General features: G+C 40.6%; 1 protein-coding gene across 1 annotated transcript; it reads left to right on the plus strand.

Moving 5' to 3' along the window:
- Positions 1-2,634: 2,634 nt before the first annotated feature.
- On the plus strand, positions 2,635-5,027 carry NKX2-1 (NK2 homeobox 1). The gene is made up of 2 exons (XM_036752658.1): positions 2,635-3,007; positions 4,345-5,027. Exons 1-2 carry the CDS (start codon positions 2,641-2,643, stop codon positions 5,025-5,027), a joined length of 1,050 nt encoding a protein of 349 aa, XP_036608553.1. The 5' UTR covers positions 2,635-2,640.
- The last annotated feature ends 14,115 nt before the right edge of the window (positions 5,028-19,142 follow it).

Genomic DNA, 19,142 nt, shown 5'->3' on the forward strand with positions numbered 1-19,142 from the left:
AATACTGTCTGCATTTCCCATTCCCTGACTAAGCTTTGGGGCCACACAATCAGATTCCCACTAAGAGAATTTGGGTGACATATGTAAAAAGGTTCAGATGTGTTCAGATGTCTTCCTCTCTCCCTAGGCTTGGAATGCAGAATTAGGAAGTAGTGCAGAATTCCTTTTGAAAGAAATATTAAATGAAGAAGCTCATCTGAGCTATATCTTGTTTTTGAATGCTACCCTTCTCCAACAGTATTGTTTCCCTGTTTCCAGTAGCAAATTGTGGTGGTCATTAAAACTGAATGAAAAATTTCAGTAGTAAGGGAGATAGATGGTTGGGTACTGTAATTCTTCCCACGTGGCCCTTTCCGGTGTAAGAGGAAAATAAATATTTGTTTTCATATATTCTTAAAATCCTAAACAAGCAAATAGGAAAAGAAACTTGGAAAAATGTGTTTCTGTTGAGGAAAGGGAGCCTGCGCCTTTAAAAAGCCTGAATTAAAGTGTCAAATGGTGCAACATGTTCAAATTGCAAGTCACTGAAATGGTGGGGAGAGAAAAGTAAATGACTCCTTGACCTGCTACTACAAATGACCTTGAGGCCAATACTTCATAAGAAAAATGCCTTATGTCTTCAACGTTCCTTGGGTCCAGAATTGCTCCCAAAGACAAAAACAAACTAATAAATTAAAAGACAAAAACAAAATCAGCACAAGATGAGCAAAAAGTAAGTGATTTTCCAGTCTGAAATTAAGAGTCCGATTCCATAATTGATGTCCTCTATTAAGGGCACCTCTGTGACAGAAAGGGAGTACAAGGGACCACAAGAAGCACCCCTAAACTGCTGTTGGCATAGGAAAGAACTCTCTCGGCCTGCAACAAACTAAAGGTACAAGGCTTACATTTGAAGAATGGAAACTCATAATAGAAACCTACTTTACCCTCAATGGTTTCTTGCTCACTGAGCAAAAGACGCACAATGAAGCAAAATTATCCTTTTATATTAATATCCAATGCAATCACATGGTGACCATTTACAGCAGCGCTTTAAATACATTTGATTATTTCCCAAGTGTACTTTAGCATTTTTTTTTAAGCATGGGGAACGAGTCTGGAGAACACTGATCAAAATAAATTTTCCCCGGGTTCTCTAAAACTGGGAGCCACTGGCCTCTGGACATGTAGGCTGTTCTTTTTCCTCCTCCCCAGTGTGTTGAATGGGATCTCTTTGACTCTATTTCCGCTGTCCAGAAGAGACTTTGATTCCAGAGTTTGGTTTTGTCAAAAGGAATAGAGAGGAGAATATGTCTGCTTCCCTTCTTCTTTTCCTCAAGAAGAAGTGAAAATAGATTTCTTCAAGACCTCAGTTTCTGTCTGAAATTGTGTTCACTCAAGCCTCGAAGCCTTGTGCCTCTGCGTCCCCTGGAATGGAAAGATCCTCCTGAGGGTGGTGGCTAGGGGTGGTGCCATCTATATCGATCCACTCCCATCTAATTAACGAACTAATCCCCCACTTCCACCCCCTAACTCACATCCAAGTCTTCCCAGCCATGTGTCCACCCGATTGAGTTTTTACCCTGGCATCTTTATTGGTACATACATCCTCTGCCAGAACCTGGGCAGATGTGAATGTGTGTATGTGTATATGTGTGCGTGTGAGTCGAAATGTGTAGCGATGCTCAGTAGTTGAGGGCCTGGTAGAGGTGAAGCAGCCTCCCCAGGGGCGCGTGTTCCGTTCCCTTCCTAAGCTGCGACTCAACCCAGCACGATTCTTCTCTGGTAGGAAAGAAGGGGCTGAGGAGCAGAGCGCTGTCTCTTTGACAGCGTTAGGAAAGACAGACCAGCGGGATCGTCTTTGGGAACAATATTAGTCTGGAGTTCTCTAATTTGTTCGCTATTCGCTCTCTGCTGAGAAAAGTCCGATGTGGTCAGAAGCAAACTGGAGGGCACAAGTCTGGGAGGGCAGTGGGGAGCTGGTCTGGCGGGCTCAGGTGATAATCAAAACTCCATCCCATCACCAAATCCCCCTGTCCTGCTAGCCCCGTAACCACAGGAGAAAGTAATTTCACTTTTTCATTCTGCAAGTTGATTGAAAAGCAGCATTTACCTTCTCTCTCTCACTCCTCCTCTTTTGCTCCCCCCACGATCCCTCCCTGCTTTCATTCCCTCCTCTTCCTCTCCCCCACCCACCATACCGACACCCCACAAGAAATCAAGGGGGTGAGGAGTTGGGGGGAGGGAAGGGAGAGAAAAATGTCTCGGGTCCCGTCTCTCCCTCTCTCTTCTTTTAAGACTTAAAAATCCTGACAAGTGAAACTTAAAGGTGTTTACCTTGTCATCAGCATGTAAGCTAATTATCTCGGGCAAGATGTAGGCTTCTATTGTCTTGTAGCTTTAGTGCCTACGCCCCGCCTCTGGTGGCTGCCTAAAACCTGGCGCCTGGCTAAAACAAACGGAAGGCAGCCCCTGAGCCTCCACTCAATCCAATTAAGGCGGACTTGGTCCACTCCGTTACGTGTACATCCAACAAGATCGGCGTTAAGGTAACACCAGAATATTTGGCAAAGGGAGGGGGAAAAAGCAGCGAGGCTTTGCCTTCCCCCCTCTCCTTTTTTTTTTCCTCCTCTTCCTTCCTCCTCTAGCCGCCGCCGAATCATGTCGATGAGTCCAAAGCACACGACTCCTTTCTCTGTGTCTGACATCTTGAGTCCCCTGGAGGAAAGCTACAAGAAAGTGGGCATGGAGGGGAGTAACCTCGGGGCTCCGCTAGCGGCATACAGACAGAGCCAGGTAGCCCAGCCGGCTATGCAGCAGCATCCGATGGGTCACAACGGGACCGTGACTGCCGCCTACCATATGACTGCTGCTGGGGTCCCCCAGCTCTCGCACACCGCTATGGGGGGCTACTGCAACGGCAACCTCAGCAACATGAGCGAACTGCCTCCTTACCAGGAGACCATGAGGAACAGCGCCTCGGCCACAGGCTGGTATGGGGCCAACGCGGATCCACGCTTTCCCTCCAGTAAGTGTTACCCCACGAGTGGGCAAGAAGGGAATGGGTGAGTGCGGGGGAGGGGAAGCTTGGTTCACTGAGGGGACGTCCAGGCAGCGGCGCAAAGGAGTAGGAATGCAGGGAAGTTGGGGGGTCCTCCCTCTTCTACCTATCTGTCAAGGGAAGCAAAGAGAAGAAGGGTAACAAGGTCCTGGGTGTCCCAGACACTACTCAATGGAAAATCTCCCTGTATTTGTCTTCCTCTTCTCCATACCCTCTTTATCTCTCCCAATACCTCTTTGGCGAGGTCTAAGAGAAAGAAAAATGAGGCAGAATAATATGGGTAGAGACTGTGACCTTAACATGGGGAAATGTTTCCTGTGGGAATGAAGTAAGTTGATGGGGACTCGGGGGGGGGGGGGGCGGTGGAGAAGGCGAGTGGCATCAGGGAGCTACAATCGCGGCCTGGCCTGAGATTGCGGGAAAAGCAAGAAGGGAGTTAGTCCAGGGTACAAAGCACAGAGTACTCTTACTCCAGCCACGGACTAAGTAACTAGAGAAAGGAGGAAGGAAATGCTGAGAGGAAAGAAATTAATGAAGTCCTTTGCTCTGGAGGGCAGGAGACTTCTCTAAACAGAAGTAGGCGGTTTCACCTTCCATCAACCGCTGAGGGGTTGACTGGGTGAGGAGACATGCAGAATATGGGGAGTGGGAGGATCAGAGCTGTTTTAGCCTAAAGCTTTTCCCAGCCCCACAATTCCAGATCTCTGATTTTTCTCTCAAATATGAAGCCCATTCATATTAAGGCCCTCAGGCTCCTCTATCCATCCTATTGAAATGAGTTATGTTGGAAGTTGATCCAGGCTTTTCCAAGGGAATTGAGACTTTTCTCTGCAGAAGCGAGTAAATGGGGATATATATGTATATGTGTATATACACACACATATGTATATGTACATATACACACATACGTACACATATATGTGTGTATATATGTATATGTGTGTGTGTGTGTGTGTGTGTGTGTATACACACTGCCCAGAAAGCGGGAAATCTGAATTTCCAGTCTGTGAACTGCAGTTAGGATTGCATCTAGGATTCCCGCAGAAGTCCCTCAAGGATTATACTGTCTCATTGAGTCTTCTAGACCAAGAGAGAAAGTAGTTTTTTCCGCTTAAAAAAAAGTAATGAAAATCCCCAGCCTCCCTTTCTTCTGCCCGGGGGACTGCCTGAGCTGGTGAACAGTATGCCTGGACGGGGCGGTCAGGGCCTAGAGGGGTGGGGTGTGAGGCTGTAGTTAGGGGGACCTGAAGCGGAAATGTCGCCAAGGTCCCCAGCCCGACCCATGTACTGTTGTCGCCTTACAGTCTCCCGCTTCATGGGCCCCACGAGCGGCATGAACATGAGCGGCATGGGAGGCCTGGGCCCTCTGGGGGACGTGAGCAAGAACATAGCCCCGCTGCAGAGCGCGCCGAGGCGAAAGCGCCGGGTCCTCTTCTCCCAGGCGCAGGTGTACGAACTGGAGCGGCGCTTCAAGCAGCAAAAGTACCTGTCGGCTCCTGAGAGAGAACACCTGGCGAGCATGATCCACCTTACGCCTACCCAAGTCAAAATCTGGTTCCAAAACCACCGCTACAAGATGAAGCGTCAGGCCAAGGACAAGGCCGCCCAGCAGCAGATGCAGCAGGACAGCGGTTCCTGCCAGCAACAGCAGCAGTCCCCGCGAAGGGTGGCAGTGCCAGTCTTGGTCAAGGATGGCAAGCCATGCCAGGCGGGCTCCAACGGCCCCAGCGCTGCTAGCCTGCAAGGCCACCAGCAGCAGGGGTCCGCGGCTGCGGCCATCACTGTGTCCAGCAACGGCACCAGCCTGAGCCAGCACCCGAACCACCAGTCCAGCAGCGCTGGTCAGTCCCCGGATCTGGCCCAGCACTCCGCCAGCCCTTCGTCCCTCCAAAGCCAAGTGTCCAGCTTGTCCCACCTGAACTCTTCGAGCTCGGACTATGGCGCTGCCATGTCCTGTTCTACCTTGCTGTACGGTAGGACCTGGTGAAAGGATTTCATACCAAAAACAAATGAGCCCTCCCTCCACTCTCCACATTTCCCCACCACACCACACACAGATAAGAATCAGATCAGCTGCTCCCATATTATGTTTCAACTTTTCTTAATAGTCTTTCCCCGTTTAAACAAAAGAAAGAAAACAAAAACCAAACTGCTGGACGTCTTTCTTTTCTGTGCTTTTTTAATTTTGTGCGTTTTAATAGAAGCAAAAAAAAATGAATTTAAGGTTTCTTTAAGGAATCTTTAGACAGAAAGAGACGGACAGAAAAAAGAAACACTTTGGGGGTTTCTCTTAGGTGATGAAAATGGGTTTAGAACGCCTGAATGGGGCTTTTCTGAGAGGGCCATTATGACTTTAAAAGAGTGTGTGTGTGTGTGTGTGTGTGTGTACACATACGTATGTTATATGTATATATACACACAGGTATATCGTATATACATATTCATGTATATATATATGCAAACATATATATGTATGTGTATGTGGGTATACTCTATGCACATATGCGTACAAATATACTTATACATACATATATACACACATACACGTATACACACATACACGCATAGTAGGAAACAACATTCACCCACACACTTTACCAGTGAAGGATGCTCGAATGTAAATACAAGGATTTCGGAAGTGGGGATCCTGGGGAAAGAGGAAAGGCGCTTTTACCAAACCCACTCGTCACAGAAACAAAGGAGGCACAAGGCATCCCAGGCTTCAATCCCTCAGTCTCCTCCTGGCCCCCAATCTGGCTGCTTAAGGCAGAGGAAACATTTTCACTGGCCTTGGTATAACATTTTTTTCTTACCTTTGATGTGAACCTGTAGCTGTATAATGCTGTCAAAAGTTGGACTAAACATCTAGTTTTTAGTATCTGTATATTTTGTTGTAAAAAGGAAATTCTGCAACTTCCCCCTACCTATTCACCCCTTCACATTTTTTATGGACGTTGACAGATCCGTGTATATTATTTGGCAGTTTGGTATTTGCGAAGTCAGTCTTTTTTTCTGTTGTAACTTATGTAGATATTTGGCTTAAATATAGTTCCTAAGAAGCTTCTAATAAATTATACAAATTAAAAAGATTCTTTTTTTCTTCTATTAATACCCCTTTTAGTTTTAGTGATTGTGGGAGTTTGTTGGGACTGAGGGAGGGGCATATCACCACTCCCTCACAGGGAAATTAGACTTGTTTTAGCCTCTCACTAGAGAAGGGATTGAATCTTCAAGAGCTGCTGGGGTGAGGAAGACCCAAATCTATTCAGATGGAGACCAAAGCTTTTGCTCAGCCCACCGAAAATAAATTTGTGGCCACTCCTGGGAGCCAGATATCCTGAGGATTGGAAAGGAAAATTATTTGTAGGAGATATAACAAGAGATGGAAAGTGAAGAACAAAAATTTAAAAAATCCCTCTTAGTTTAGAAAAAACATCTCTCACTTGCTCTATAAGATATTAAGAAAATTCTTAATTCCTCCACTGGAGATATAATTTTAATAATGCTGAAAGATGTCATTTTTAAGGGAATTGGTTGTACTCAGAACTTACCTAAATCATTTATGTTTGAATCCTTCATAGTTTTCCTGCAATGAATTTGAATTAGATATGTATGTATATGTATGTCTCTTTAAAATGGTAGTGGGTAGGGGAGAAGAAGAAACAGAATTTGTGCCCTTAAACAGTTGAAAGAGACTTGCTGACTTCAGGTTCAGTGGCTCTACCATGAGGGTTTCTTTGTGGATTGTTTTCTTTGCAGACGATTTTTAGCTGGATCACTAGGATGAGGAGACAAGAGTCATGTGAGATAAGGGTTGCAGGATTGCGGGGACAGGGCTGGAAGAGCCCTCAGAATGGAGGCTGTAGGTTGGCTAATGGTTAGGGCTTTATTCGATTTGTATCCAACTCTGGAATCCTAAATCCTTTCTGCAAAGAATCTTTAGCATCACTCTACATCCATTCCTTCCTGATTCCTCTTTTCTCCCAATTTTCTTTGATTTTTTTTCACCCTTTCTCTTCTCCAGGAAGTGAAGGAAAACAGCTCCAAGGGTAGGTTGAGTTAAAGAACTCTCAAGGAATTCAAAATGGGAATATTAAACCTAACAGCTTCCCCCCCCAAAAAAAAACCCACTCAAATTGGCAATGGAAAGTGCCTGAAAGAAAAATTGGGGTGGGAAATCTCCAGAACATCATTCTTCCCCCCTACCCCCAACCTAGTAAACTGGACAGATTTAATTATTTGCAAAAATGCTGACAAAAATGGCAAGTTTCCTCATTCCTACCTTCTTTTCTTTTCCTTCCTTTTCTACTCCTTTCTTCCTTTTCTTTTCAGTGGAAGAAATTAAAAGATTTAAATAGGTCCTTGGGTTCTCCCTAGAGACACCAGAATTGGTGAAAACACTGCAAAACTTCAAGGTAGCAAGACCCTCTTTGTTAGCTTCCTGGAAGCTTTTCTGTTTTTGCCCTCTGTCAAAGGCATGTGTTGGGGTTCTACTTAGAGTAGTGTTGAATTGTCCTGTTTAGGATAAAAATAGGAGTGGGGTTCAGAAAGGATGGCTGGAAAACATGTCTATTACTAAAGGGAAATCAGGAAATATAAAGAGAATTTATGCTTTCAAATCAAACGAAATCAACACTAAACTTTTAAACATCGTGAGCGTTCCCTTCCAATTGTGCTCTGGGTCCAGCCAAAGAGGGGCCCAAAGACGAGCGAGCAGGTACGGGGAGAAATTGGATTGTAGTGGGAGGGGACATAGACCTACCGAGGTAGAGGGGCGTCTCATCCCCACTCTAGTAGCTGGTTCTGGGTAATACCCAACTGGCTTGTTCTGTACACGGATTTGTCTTTCTTAAAGTAGATTTAGTTTTTTTCATTAAATAAACTCTTTTACACCGTAGTCTGCTGTCGGCTTAAAGTCTGTTGACTTGTTCCAAGGAAAGGTGAATTCATTTCTTTCTGTAGCACAAAATTCTGAGTAAACAGGACTCCGGCTACATTTACATATCAATCAAGAGAAATGCAAACAAGCGCTTTAACAAATTTATGTGGGGCGGTGGAGGATTTTTTTTTTTCCCTTTGACAAATATAGTTTCTAGGACACTTAAAAATATTACAAATTTCTTTGTGGAGAAATAATTGAGGAGTGAGTGAAGAACTAAGTGTGCGGCTTTTGAATTATTCTCAGCAGAAATGTGTTTCCTGCTTGTATTCCTAGTCTGACCACATTTTTCCCTCCTGGAACCCCTGTGCCGCTGGGATGTCTTCTCTGTTCTCTTCATTAGCGCACAAGGTAGTCCCCCATCTTTGGTTCATTTTTGATTTAGGCAGAAAGGATGCCTTGTTACCCTTCTCAGAGTGGCACCTGAAGTAAGCAGTAAAATAATCCTGTAGATTCCACAGATGTTTGGGTAACATCTGTCTTTTCCATCTTAGGGTCTTCCCTCTTTTGATGGAAAGGGCTCTATGCCTGAACCCCAAGACCTTTCTTCACCTCTATCTCTACTCCCAGGCCCTGGCTGACTACTTAAAGGAGTGGGGGGTGGGGGTGCAGAGGGAATTTTTCTCCCTCCCTCTCTGATGTAAACATGAGACTACTCTCAAGAGCCCTGGAGTGCAGTTGTAGTGGCATTGGGGGCTGAAACCAGGGAATTCACCATGTTTGATGTTTAGTATCAAAAAGCATTTTGCTTCGCTACCCGCCCCCCACTCCACCCCGCCCCTCGGCCTTTGCCTGAGCCGCAGAAAATAGGAGAAGCTTGGGAATCTAAAGGCAAGGAAACACTGACTGAACTGGCGTTGGATGGGGAATGGAAGTGGGGAGGAGAAAAAGAGAGAAAAAAAGGAAATAGAAGGAGGGAAGGAAGAACCAAAGCTGTTCTCTCTGCTTTTTCCCAAGGAAGCCAGTTCTGCAGTGTTCGAGGGGAAGGGGGTGGGGGGAATGGTGTGAGAAGACAGAAGGCATACAGAGACAGAAAGACAGGCAGAGAGATGAGGCAGAGAGAAGAGGAAGCAGGAGATGATAGAAGGAGGGAAAGAGAGAGATAGAAAGAGAGGGAGAGAGAAAGTGAGGAGTCAGGGAGTCAACACACAAAAAATTTTCAATGTTCAGTGTAACTGTTCTCTGCAGAACTTCCAGGAGGTTAGGAGACAGCTCAAGCTCAGAAGGATGGGCTGGCTTTGGGTGAAGTGCCTAACTGGTCCAAGTAGTGTAATCAGAGAAAACCCCATGCTAATACTGAGATAAATTGATCCAGGACATAATTTATAACAGTAGGCGATCAGTAGTTATTCATCTATTTCTCTGGGCCTCAAAGAGAGGCAATTCTTTCTCTAACTAAGAAGGACTGTGACCTCTTCAAAAAGGGGGACTTGAATGTTAACACCTACAGGCTCCTAAAGGAATTTTGATTCTTTTATGGAAAGATTTGGGGAGATGGTCCTGGTTATATTGTCTATGTATTGAAAGCTGGATCTCTGATATAAAAATTATAGCCAAAGGTTTTATAATTGAAGAGACTGATCAGGAGAAATCACAACTACACACACCCACATCCACATGGATGTGTATTACGTATCATGGGGTGAGGGTCCTGAAGGGAGGAAAACATAAAGACAGTCTTAATTTCGACAACATATATGCAAAAGTAGCAAGAGTATCTTCTAAGGCGTTAAGAAGAAATGAGATCGGGTTTTTCTGGCTTCCAGCACATTAGGTATCAGGTAAGGTCACTATTTTCTATTTTATATATTTGTCTTCAAAGAGGGTCAATTTAAGAAAAAAAAAACTCTAGGATACAAAGGAAGAATTCTGATAAAGACTATATCTTTCCTTGCATTGCAAAACAGATAAGATAAGAATCTGATTCATTATCAAGAAGAAACTTGTGAGAATCCAGCTTGAATTCAGAGTGGGTTATCCCATCCACTATCTACCCTCAATCATTTCTAAAGTAATATTTATTTATAGTGATATATAAAACATGTAATAGAAATTTGAACTTGGGTTGATACTTATGTCAAGGTCTTAAAAATAAATAATACCTACTGCAGAATTACCTGATTAGGACCCTGGCCTGCTATGTTTGTGTTTCCCATTGGAAAGTTATTTTCCTGTGTCTTGGACTCCTCTGTGGATTTGAAGATACAGTTTCTTTGTTTATTTTTCTGTGGGAAGCACTGGCAAACTTTTCTTAGATCATGTCTTTTTCTCTTCCTTTCAGTTTTTCATGATTATTTACTACAAGCAGAGTGAAGCTTTGGTTTAATTTGTAACCAGAGAATTTCTACAAGAATTAAGTAAAAAGTTAAGTAAAGAGAAGGGAATTCAAATCCCTTTGGTAATTTTGGAATCTTTAGTCATAATGACATATTACATACCCTTGATTATATGGATATTATACTTGGGAACTTGACCCACCTATTGCTAAAAGACACCAAAGATGTGCTCAACCCAAAACTTGGGAGCTATTTTCTATTTTCTATCAGAGTTGTTGCTGAAGTGGTTGAACTCATTTCAGTCTGATAGTGACCTAATACTGCAACTTCAGAAGCTAATTTGTTTTCCTCCCTGCCTTCCTCTCTTTTTAAGACATTGTCTGGTTTCTGTTTTCAAAATATATATTACTTTTTTATTTCAATGGAATTCTAGAAATGAAGTATTTTAATTTCACCTCTTGTCATTTATTTATTTTTTCATTCCATGATTGCAATTTTTGTTGTCTCTCAAATGAATGTAGTAAATCCAAGGACAGAGCTTTATTGCTTCTTCATAAGCATATGGTCAACACTCCACCCACCCCCCAGCCACTAACAACCCCCCCCCCCCCCAACTCATACACCTAGAGTTCACTTATCAAGTCTGCCACAATAGATAGAGAGCCAGCCTCGAGGCCAGGAAGACCTGGGTTCAGTTCTACCTCTGACAAACATTGGCTGAGTGATACTGGGCAAATCACTTAAGCTCTCCAGGGCAATTTGATAAAACTATGAGTTTATGGAGAAGGTGGTAATCTGATAAATGTAGTTTCCTCAGGAGTTGGGGTGGAGGGAATTCCCTATACAAAGGAAATAGGAAGTCTAGTCCCTTTCACTATATATAATTATACTTACTAATTTTCCTATCAGAAAGGTGTACATAGAGTCTCTCTCTTATGATTTAGTTGGTTTATGGATCCAGGGAAGTAAATTGGAAAGAGCACTATATTTGGAGTCAGAGGACCTAGGTTCTCAGAAAAGTCTCCTTACATCTTTGGTCCTCAGTATCCTGATCTGTTAAATGAAGAGGTTAACTAGAGGATTGCCTCTAAAAATCCCTTACAGCTCTGAATCTATGACCTAATGATCCTCTCTGCCAATGCATTTCAGCACATGATCTTTAAGAATATTAGAAAGTTAACTAGAGCACTGAGAGTTTAAATGACTTGATTTGTGCAGCATCAGACAGTATGTGTTGGGAGGAAGGACTTGAACCCAGGTCTTCCTGGCTTGAAGACTGATTCTCTGTCACCTATGTGTATTTTATATACATACATACATACATGCGTATACATATATTGTATGTATATGCATTTATTTAAAGAGGTGAAAGATTCCTAAATGTAAAGCATTTTTTTCTTTTAAAATGATAAATCAGTTTCATATGGTTGGTTGTGAGTTTTTAGAACTTTTAGATAAGAGGCTGAATGAAATAAGATATATTTGCTATCATATCTAAAATTTACACAATTGGTTTTATTTTTAAGTATTTTTCCAATACCTGCTGTACATTTTTTTGGCTGCTTTAAACTTTTTATTAGGACAGGAATCTATTGTGGAATGTGGACATTCAGAAAATGGGTTTGTATTTTTTGGATCCTTAAAATATGTTCTTAAACACACAGAAAGTTGTGGATGGAGTGACTATTGAGGCTATGAATCCATGACAAAGGTGTTGTGATGTCATATGCCAAAACATATATACATTTGCAAGTTTATTTTGAAGTGAGCTATTGACTATCTAATAAATATCAAGGGGAAGTGAATTAGAAATATTTCTTCTGGATTAGCAAAACAAAATGTCTCAGAATCTTCCCCCAAAAGGGAAATAAAATTGCTGGCTCTATTATGATACTATAAATGAGAAAGGGCCAAAAGTTTTCTTACTCCTAGTCTCTCCATTTGTATTCCTGGATTCAGGAAATTCCTTGCTTTATTCACTTCAATGGAATTTCATTATCATATTGTTTGTATTTTAGCTTGTCCCCACCATGCCCCCCCACCCTTTGCATATGTTTATTTACTTTCCTTGATTACTGAGAGAAGACTAGAAAGAAAGAACCAGAGGTGAAAAGAAAGGAGTAGAATAGAAAGTCTGCTTATTCTGAGGTTTTAAGAGCTATGTCCAGTGATCTTTCTGATAGGAAAATCACCAAAATGATTGATTGCCATTTTTCCCCTAAAATTCCACATCCTTCCCATCAGTTCTGCTTCAGGAAGGATGTGCTAAGCTGTAGAAATATAAGGATTTTATCAGCAAGTCTGTTACTGATTTGCCTGACCTCTCCAGTGTGGATATGGACTTGTGAGTACACAAATATAAACACTGAGATTACCTAAATGGCATGAAAATACCCAAGATTTTTGTTTTCTGGAAGTAGCTACTCACTATTGCTTTATGGGCTAACAGGACAAACTGCAAGAGATGGTAATGGCTCTGAAATGTGTGTGTGTGTGTGTGTGTGTGTGTGTGTGTGTGTGTGTGTGAATAGATAGGTATCCTCTGAGTGAGTTAGTAGTTCTTTCTAGTCCTAGCTTTTATTTAGTGCATGAGATAGAGAATTTAAGCCTTTTTAGGGACCAAGTTGAACATAAGGTAAGCAGAGGAGATTCTAGAAGCTCAATTAACTCAACCTATCTTCCATATCATACTGCTACATGAATTATTGTTCTGGCTATGCTGGGGTAGTATAGATTTGTGTGTCCTGAGTTGAGGACATTTTGTCCTGTTTCTGAAAAAAACTCAAAAATGAAGAATAATATGCAGGCACCACATGTAAACGTGTGTGTATATGTGTGTATGTATATATGTATGTGTGTGTATATGTGTGTGTGTACTTATTGAACATTTTGCATACCACCACCACCACCACCACTAAGAACAGTAGGTCAAAGCTGGAGCTTGGATCACTTTTCTCTTTCAATCTCAGTGCAGAATTGATTGTGCCTGCATGAGTATACACATAAGCACTGGCTGTAATCATTATACAGAACGTGTCATACCCCACAGCTCACACAGAAATCAGACTTAAGATAAAAACACCAGTATCTGCTTATAACACTGCATATTTTCTGTTGGACTCATTTCAAATTCAAAATGGTCTAAATGTGATTCATTCAAACACACATTCATATAATATTATGTTTACACAGATGTAGAACTTGGTTGAGCTAAGGAGAAAAATATTTTTCTGAGATAAACTATAATATGCAGATTCTTATATGTTGCTGATACATGGCCAATTGAAAATATGAATACTCAAATATCATTAAGACAAACAGAGCTAATTGTTAAATATACTTGAAATGATTTGTTGTTGTTGTTGTTTTTTTAAATTAAGGAGTTAACCTTAATGTAGGTTCTAATTTTGTTCTTCTGCTAGGGTGGGTGGTTGTGAGTATGTGTCAATCTCTTATATGATCATTGAAAGATGAGAAGAGAGAGTGACAGAGACAGAGAGAGAGACAGAGAGAGAAAAAGAGAAACAGAGACACACAGAGAGATGGAGACAGAGAGATTTAGTTCTGGTAAGTTGAGCAGTAAAATCTGTAGGGCTGTGTTTGTGGGGTTTTGCTATGTGTTGGGGCAGGGTGTGATCACAGTATATTTATATATGTGTTCTGAGTGGGTGGCGATTTTGGTAAGGAAATGTGGGAGTGGAAGACCAGAGATGGTGTCTATATATGTGCATTGCTGAATGTTGGGACCAGTAACACAAAGGTCTCATAATTATCTAGCTGAAATATGGTCAGATGGCAAAAAGTTGCAAAATACATCGACCTCCCTGAGATGAGAAGGAGCTGGTTACAGAGGTCTGCAGCCATCATCCCCCCCCCCCTTTTTTTTTCAATACATTTTAAACAAGAGCATCTAGTAAGTGATTCCGATTCAATACACATAATCAGTTTGGGAGTCTTATTTCCATTTGAAAACAGGGCCATTTGCAATCATAAGAGCTGGACACACTGAAAGATTCAGAATGCTTTCAGAACAGATGATAGGTGATAGAATCTGTAGACAAGCACCCAATATTTTCTTCCAGTTTCAGACCCTTTACATTGTGCTTTAATCACGATGTATTTTTAATCTAATATTCTTTTTGAAAATATGACTTAATTGCTTTAGAAAGCAAAGCTTTGACCCACAGTGAGACTCCCTGGTGGAAAAAAAAATGAAAGAATGGTGATTGAAAAAAGCATGTTGATTGTCCTTCTCGTCTCTTAGGGTTAACAGTCATTTAATCAAGAGTACACTGGGTAAATCATTTTGTGGAAAATGCTAACTTGTTTTTAAAGTAAGTGCCGCCTGAAGAACATTGTACAGGGGCTAAAAATAGCAGAAACCATACACAGATGCAAACTGAAAGAGTACAGGCAGTCCTGACACTGTTCGGAGTCCTCTTTGGGGGCTGGGGATTGGATGATGGGGTGGGGGGAGAGAGAGAAAGTAAAGAAAAGATCCCTTGAGAAACATTCAGAGTCTGACAAAGCGATGGCTTTGCCTTTCTATCTCAAGAGATTTCCAACAACCCAGTGATGATTTTTCAGGAGCTATATTTGATAGAAAAAGAGGTGAATTTTAGTAACCCCAGTATTGAGTCCAGAGGTTGAGTCAAAAGTTTGGAGACAAGAATTCAGAAGTTGTTTTCCATCCTATCTTGTTTGAACTCCCCACCTCCTTTAGACATGGCTATGCACTTTACCCTCTCAGCATATATAAACTACCAATAAAAACCCTTTATCTAAGTTTTGTTACAGAATTCTATCTCCTATTTGATCATCATATTAATTAATTTCATAGTCTAAAAGGACACTCAGTTGCAAACAGTTGAAAGAATATTCAGAGGCCCCATTTAATTGCATCTTGTTTTTCTGGGCTACTTCAACTCAGTGTTGAATGCAAATCAATGGAGAAAATAACCATAGAAAAAGTAATTTTTGAGGATGAGAAGGCACAGAATAAAAAATGAACAAGTTTTTACAAAGATTAAGAATTCTTCTTTTTCATTTTAGGGCACCTTTGCTATCTCTTTTGCTTTTTTTCCTGAGTTAAATAGATCATTGCATTATACTGTCTCTATGATTCAAAGCACATTGAAAATTCAAAAATTGACCTGAAATTTTATTTTTCAAGCCTATACAATAGCATATAGTGTCCTTAAAATAAACATCTACAGAAGAAATGTCCCCGATTTTTGTGAAGAGGGGGCCTTGGCCCTCCACCAAAGGACACATATCTGAGGAACTTCTTAGTTGATGCACAATCTAATAGTATTTATTCTTGTTTAATAGTGGCTCTTCTGTGCTTTAAAAGGGAAGTCATTCATCAAACATCTGGAACTGGAATCCTCAAGGTAAACGAGGCATACTTAGATGTTACTGCTTTTTCTTCCTTCCTTCCTTCCTTCCTTCCTTTCTTTCTTTCTTTCTTTCTTTCTTTCTTTCTTTCTTTCTTTCTTTCTTTCCTTCTTTCCTTCTTTCTTTCTTTCCTTCTTTTCTTTCTTTCCTTCTTTTCTTTCTTTCCTTCTTTCTTTCTTTCTTTCTTTCTTTCTTTCTTTCTTTCTTTCTTTCTTTCTTTCTTTCTTTCTTTCTTTCTTTTGTAATGATCCAGATGATGATGATATTGTGGTTCAGGGGAGAAAATGTATGTGGATAAGAAACAAAAAAGTCTACGTGCCCAATTCCTACTTCTCTGTTCAAAAAAAAGTTATTTTAAAAGCCACTGTTATTAATAAGAGGCAACATTTGGGAACCATATTCTTCTACTAAGTATTCTATCACCACCACAATCAACAACCTATCTGACCCAAGATCTCTTAGATAACCAGAAAGTGTTAAAACATTTTCTCACAGCAATTCAATGGATCTTTTTTTTCTTGAAACTATACATATAGACAGAACATTGTTCACAGATGTAAGGAGATATTGGAGGGAACAAGAATGCAAATTTCTTTAATGCACAAGTCTTGTAGGTTGCCCACAGCAGTGAGTTTCCTGTACTAGCTTTTAATTTTTTTAAAGTCTGGACTCTCTCTACACTTGCCCTGGCAGAATGTCCACCTATTCTCAGTGAGCACTAGTGAGGGTACTAATGGATAGAAGGGTAGGGCTAGAGGATTTGTCTGAAGACTTTGGTGTGTCTGAGAGTGGCTGCAAATAGTAAATTATATCTACAGCCACCACATAGCAGATTTGGATTCTCAAAATTCAGAGCACCTGCACCCCAAAATTCACTTATTCGTGAGGCCAGGTTCCAGCATCCTTGGTCGTATGTAGATAATTTAAAATATTTTTGTTGTGTTTATATTCATATATGTAGATGACCTGTTCCATGTATGATAAAAATGACAGTATTGACTCTCTGGGGAGGGTAAGCTTAGGGTTGTTTGTTGGGCAAAGTTGATGGATTTGCTCAAATGAATTCATACTCTCTGGTCTGATCCCTCTCCTTCTTGAGTGTGCTGATAGGAGCTGGTGACTTTATAGTATTTGGTCTTTTAAAAATGCATATTTTACTAGGAAAAGATATGCTATCTGATTTGATCCTTCCACCAATTAGATAAGACCAGCTTTGCCATTCCCATTTTACAAACAAGGAATCTTTAACTTAGAAAGGTTGAATGACTTTCTTAAAGTCAAACAGCTGTGAAGTAGTTGAGCTGAGACTCAAGTCACTTTTTCTGAATCTACATCTTTCTGCCATAACAAATTGCCTTCCAGTCATAAATTTGGAAATCAACTCAACACATTTTTAGCCTTGTATCAGAGGAAGCTTATGATTTCTTATCCCCTATTTCAACTCTGAGTTCTAATAAATCGAGCCCAATGACCATATGTCATACTCCTACACACACAGGAGTAGTATATAGTACATTTACATTTTGGGGTGTATGTTAGATAAGAAAAAATACAAAATACATACTTAATTGTAATGCAGTGAAAAGATGGCTGGACTTGGAGCTGTGTGTGCCCTGGCTCAATACTTGTTGGAGCTATGTGACCTCATCATTTAACCTCTTTGAGCCTCAGTTTCTACATCTGTACTTTTAAGGATAGTATTATTTGCACTAATCTTACAGTGCTGTTGTGAGGAAAGTTCTCTGTATGCTGCTATGGGAATATCATTCCAATAGAAATACACTGAGTAGTTGTGACCATATATTAAGTGCCAGTTGTTTTACCTCAATGCACTTGGGACTTTCTTGCATTCGCAATAAACAGTATCACTTCAACTTCATATTTTATATTTTAATTCTTCCATTTATCTGTCTTTTCTGATTTATTTTCATTCTCTTATTTCAAAGACCAAGAATTTTAGTTTTACTTTTATCCTTCATTAGCCAGTTATTCCTTCTTAGAGTTCCATAGATACTATGACTGTACATGCAAATTTTATTTTGGTCTGTAAATATTTAAACAGACAGCTAAAGTTCTATGTACTGACCAGTTAAAGTGGAATAGCCCCTGAGGTAAATATAAGAACTTAGTTAAATAGTTAATAGGGATAGAAGAAGGTCAAAGGAAAGGGAGAGGGAGGGAGAGAGAGAGAGAGAAATTGGAATAACTAAATTAATGACAACTGATGGAAAGAAATAATTTATTTGGGCAAGAAGGAAATGAGAAAAAGATATAAAATTCCTTGGTGTGCTTTTACTGTTTCCATGTGTTGACCATGAAGGGTTTCATGACTAGTGATTCAGACTCTACTCTATCTTAGTTCTCTTACAATTTCAAATGTATCCTCTGTACGGGCCTCTGTGATCTCCAGAAACCTGGGACCTGATCTTCCTAGCCTGATCTGAACTTATTAAATCACATCTCCTCCCACCAGGTAAAAGAGGAAAATGTTTGATACTTGATGAAATGAAGATAGGAAATGAGAAAGGAGCTAATTTGGATATCTTTCAGAAACTTCAATGGAACTATCTTCTTATGCTAAGACCTCAATGTTCTGTATTGGGCAAAGAACATGTCAACATTTTTTTGACCCAAACTGGGAAGAGGGCATCTTTGGCTTCTCAGTATTGAGAGGGTTTGGAGAGAAAGAAATGGCATGATCTCAATCCCTGAAAATTGATGCATCTCGACCTTTCATTTGTGTTGATATTGCTTTGAAAGAGTGTTGGATATGATAAGAGCTCAAAGCTTGAAAGGAATTAACTACAGAAATTTGTGAATTTTAGCTCCTCATTAATTATCATTTTAAAATATTTAAAAAGAAAGAAAAAATTCAAGAGGAGGGGATCTGGAAGGGATACTTTCCTGATTTCTGGTAGAAGTGTTTTCCTGATCCCTTAGTTTTTAGAGTCCTCAAAGTATTTTGCATCTGAATTCTAATTTATTGAAACTACTTCCAGAATCAAAACCATTTTTTAGAGAAATAAATTTATTTCTCCCAGGAAAATCGTTCTTTAGGCATTAGGCCTGTTGGCTAAATGGGGATGCTTTTGCATACAGTAAACTTTAAAGGCACTGTGTTTGTGATTTCCAGAAACTCCCCCTACCAATGTAGACTAGTACCCTTTTTGTAGTTTATTGTCTTAGAATTTAAGCTCTAAACAAATGTATATTGAATTGAACTGAGTTGGAAACTGAATTACCAATATTGAAGGAAGATGAGTGAGTGGTAAACTAGGGCTAGGACACTGCCTTTGGTCAGGGAGAAAAACCAGCCTAAATCCAGAGCTTTCCTTCCTTCACAATAGATTTCCTCAAGTATTTTTGCTAAGTGTTTTAATAATATTGCCACTGAAGGCTTTGCTCTGGTCTTCCGATAATAACTGAATCTGAGTAAATAACCAAAATACACTTCTTTTTTTCCTGGAACTATATGTAGAGTTACTTAAGG

The sequence above is a fragment of the Trichosurus vulpecula genome, chromosome 3 (genome assembly GCF_011100635.1).
Source record: "Trichosurus vulpecula isolate mTriVul1 chromosome 3, mTriVul1.pri, whole genome shotgun sequence".
In the NCBI taxonomy this organism is placed as follows: Eukaryota; Metazoa; Chordata; class Mammalia; order Diprotodontia; family Phalangeridae; genus Trichosurus; species Trichosurus vulpecula.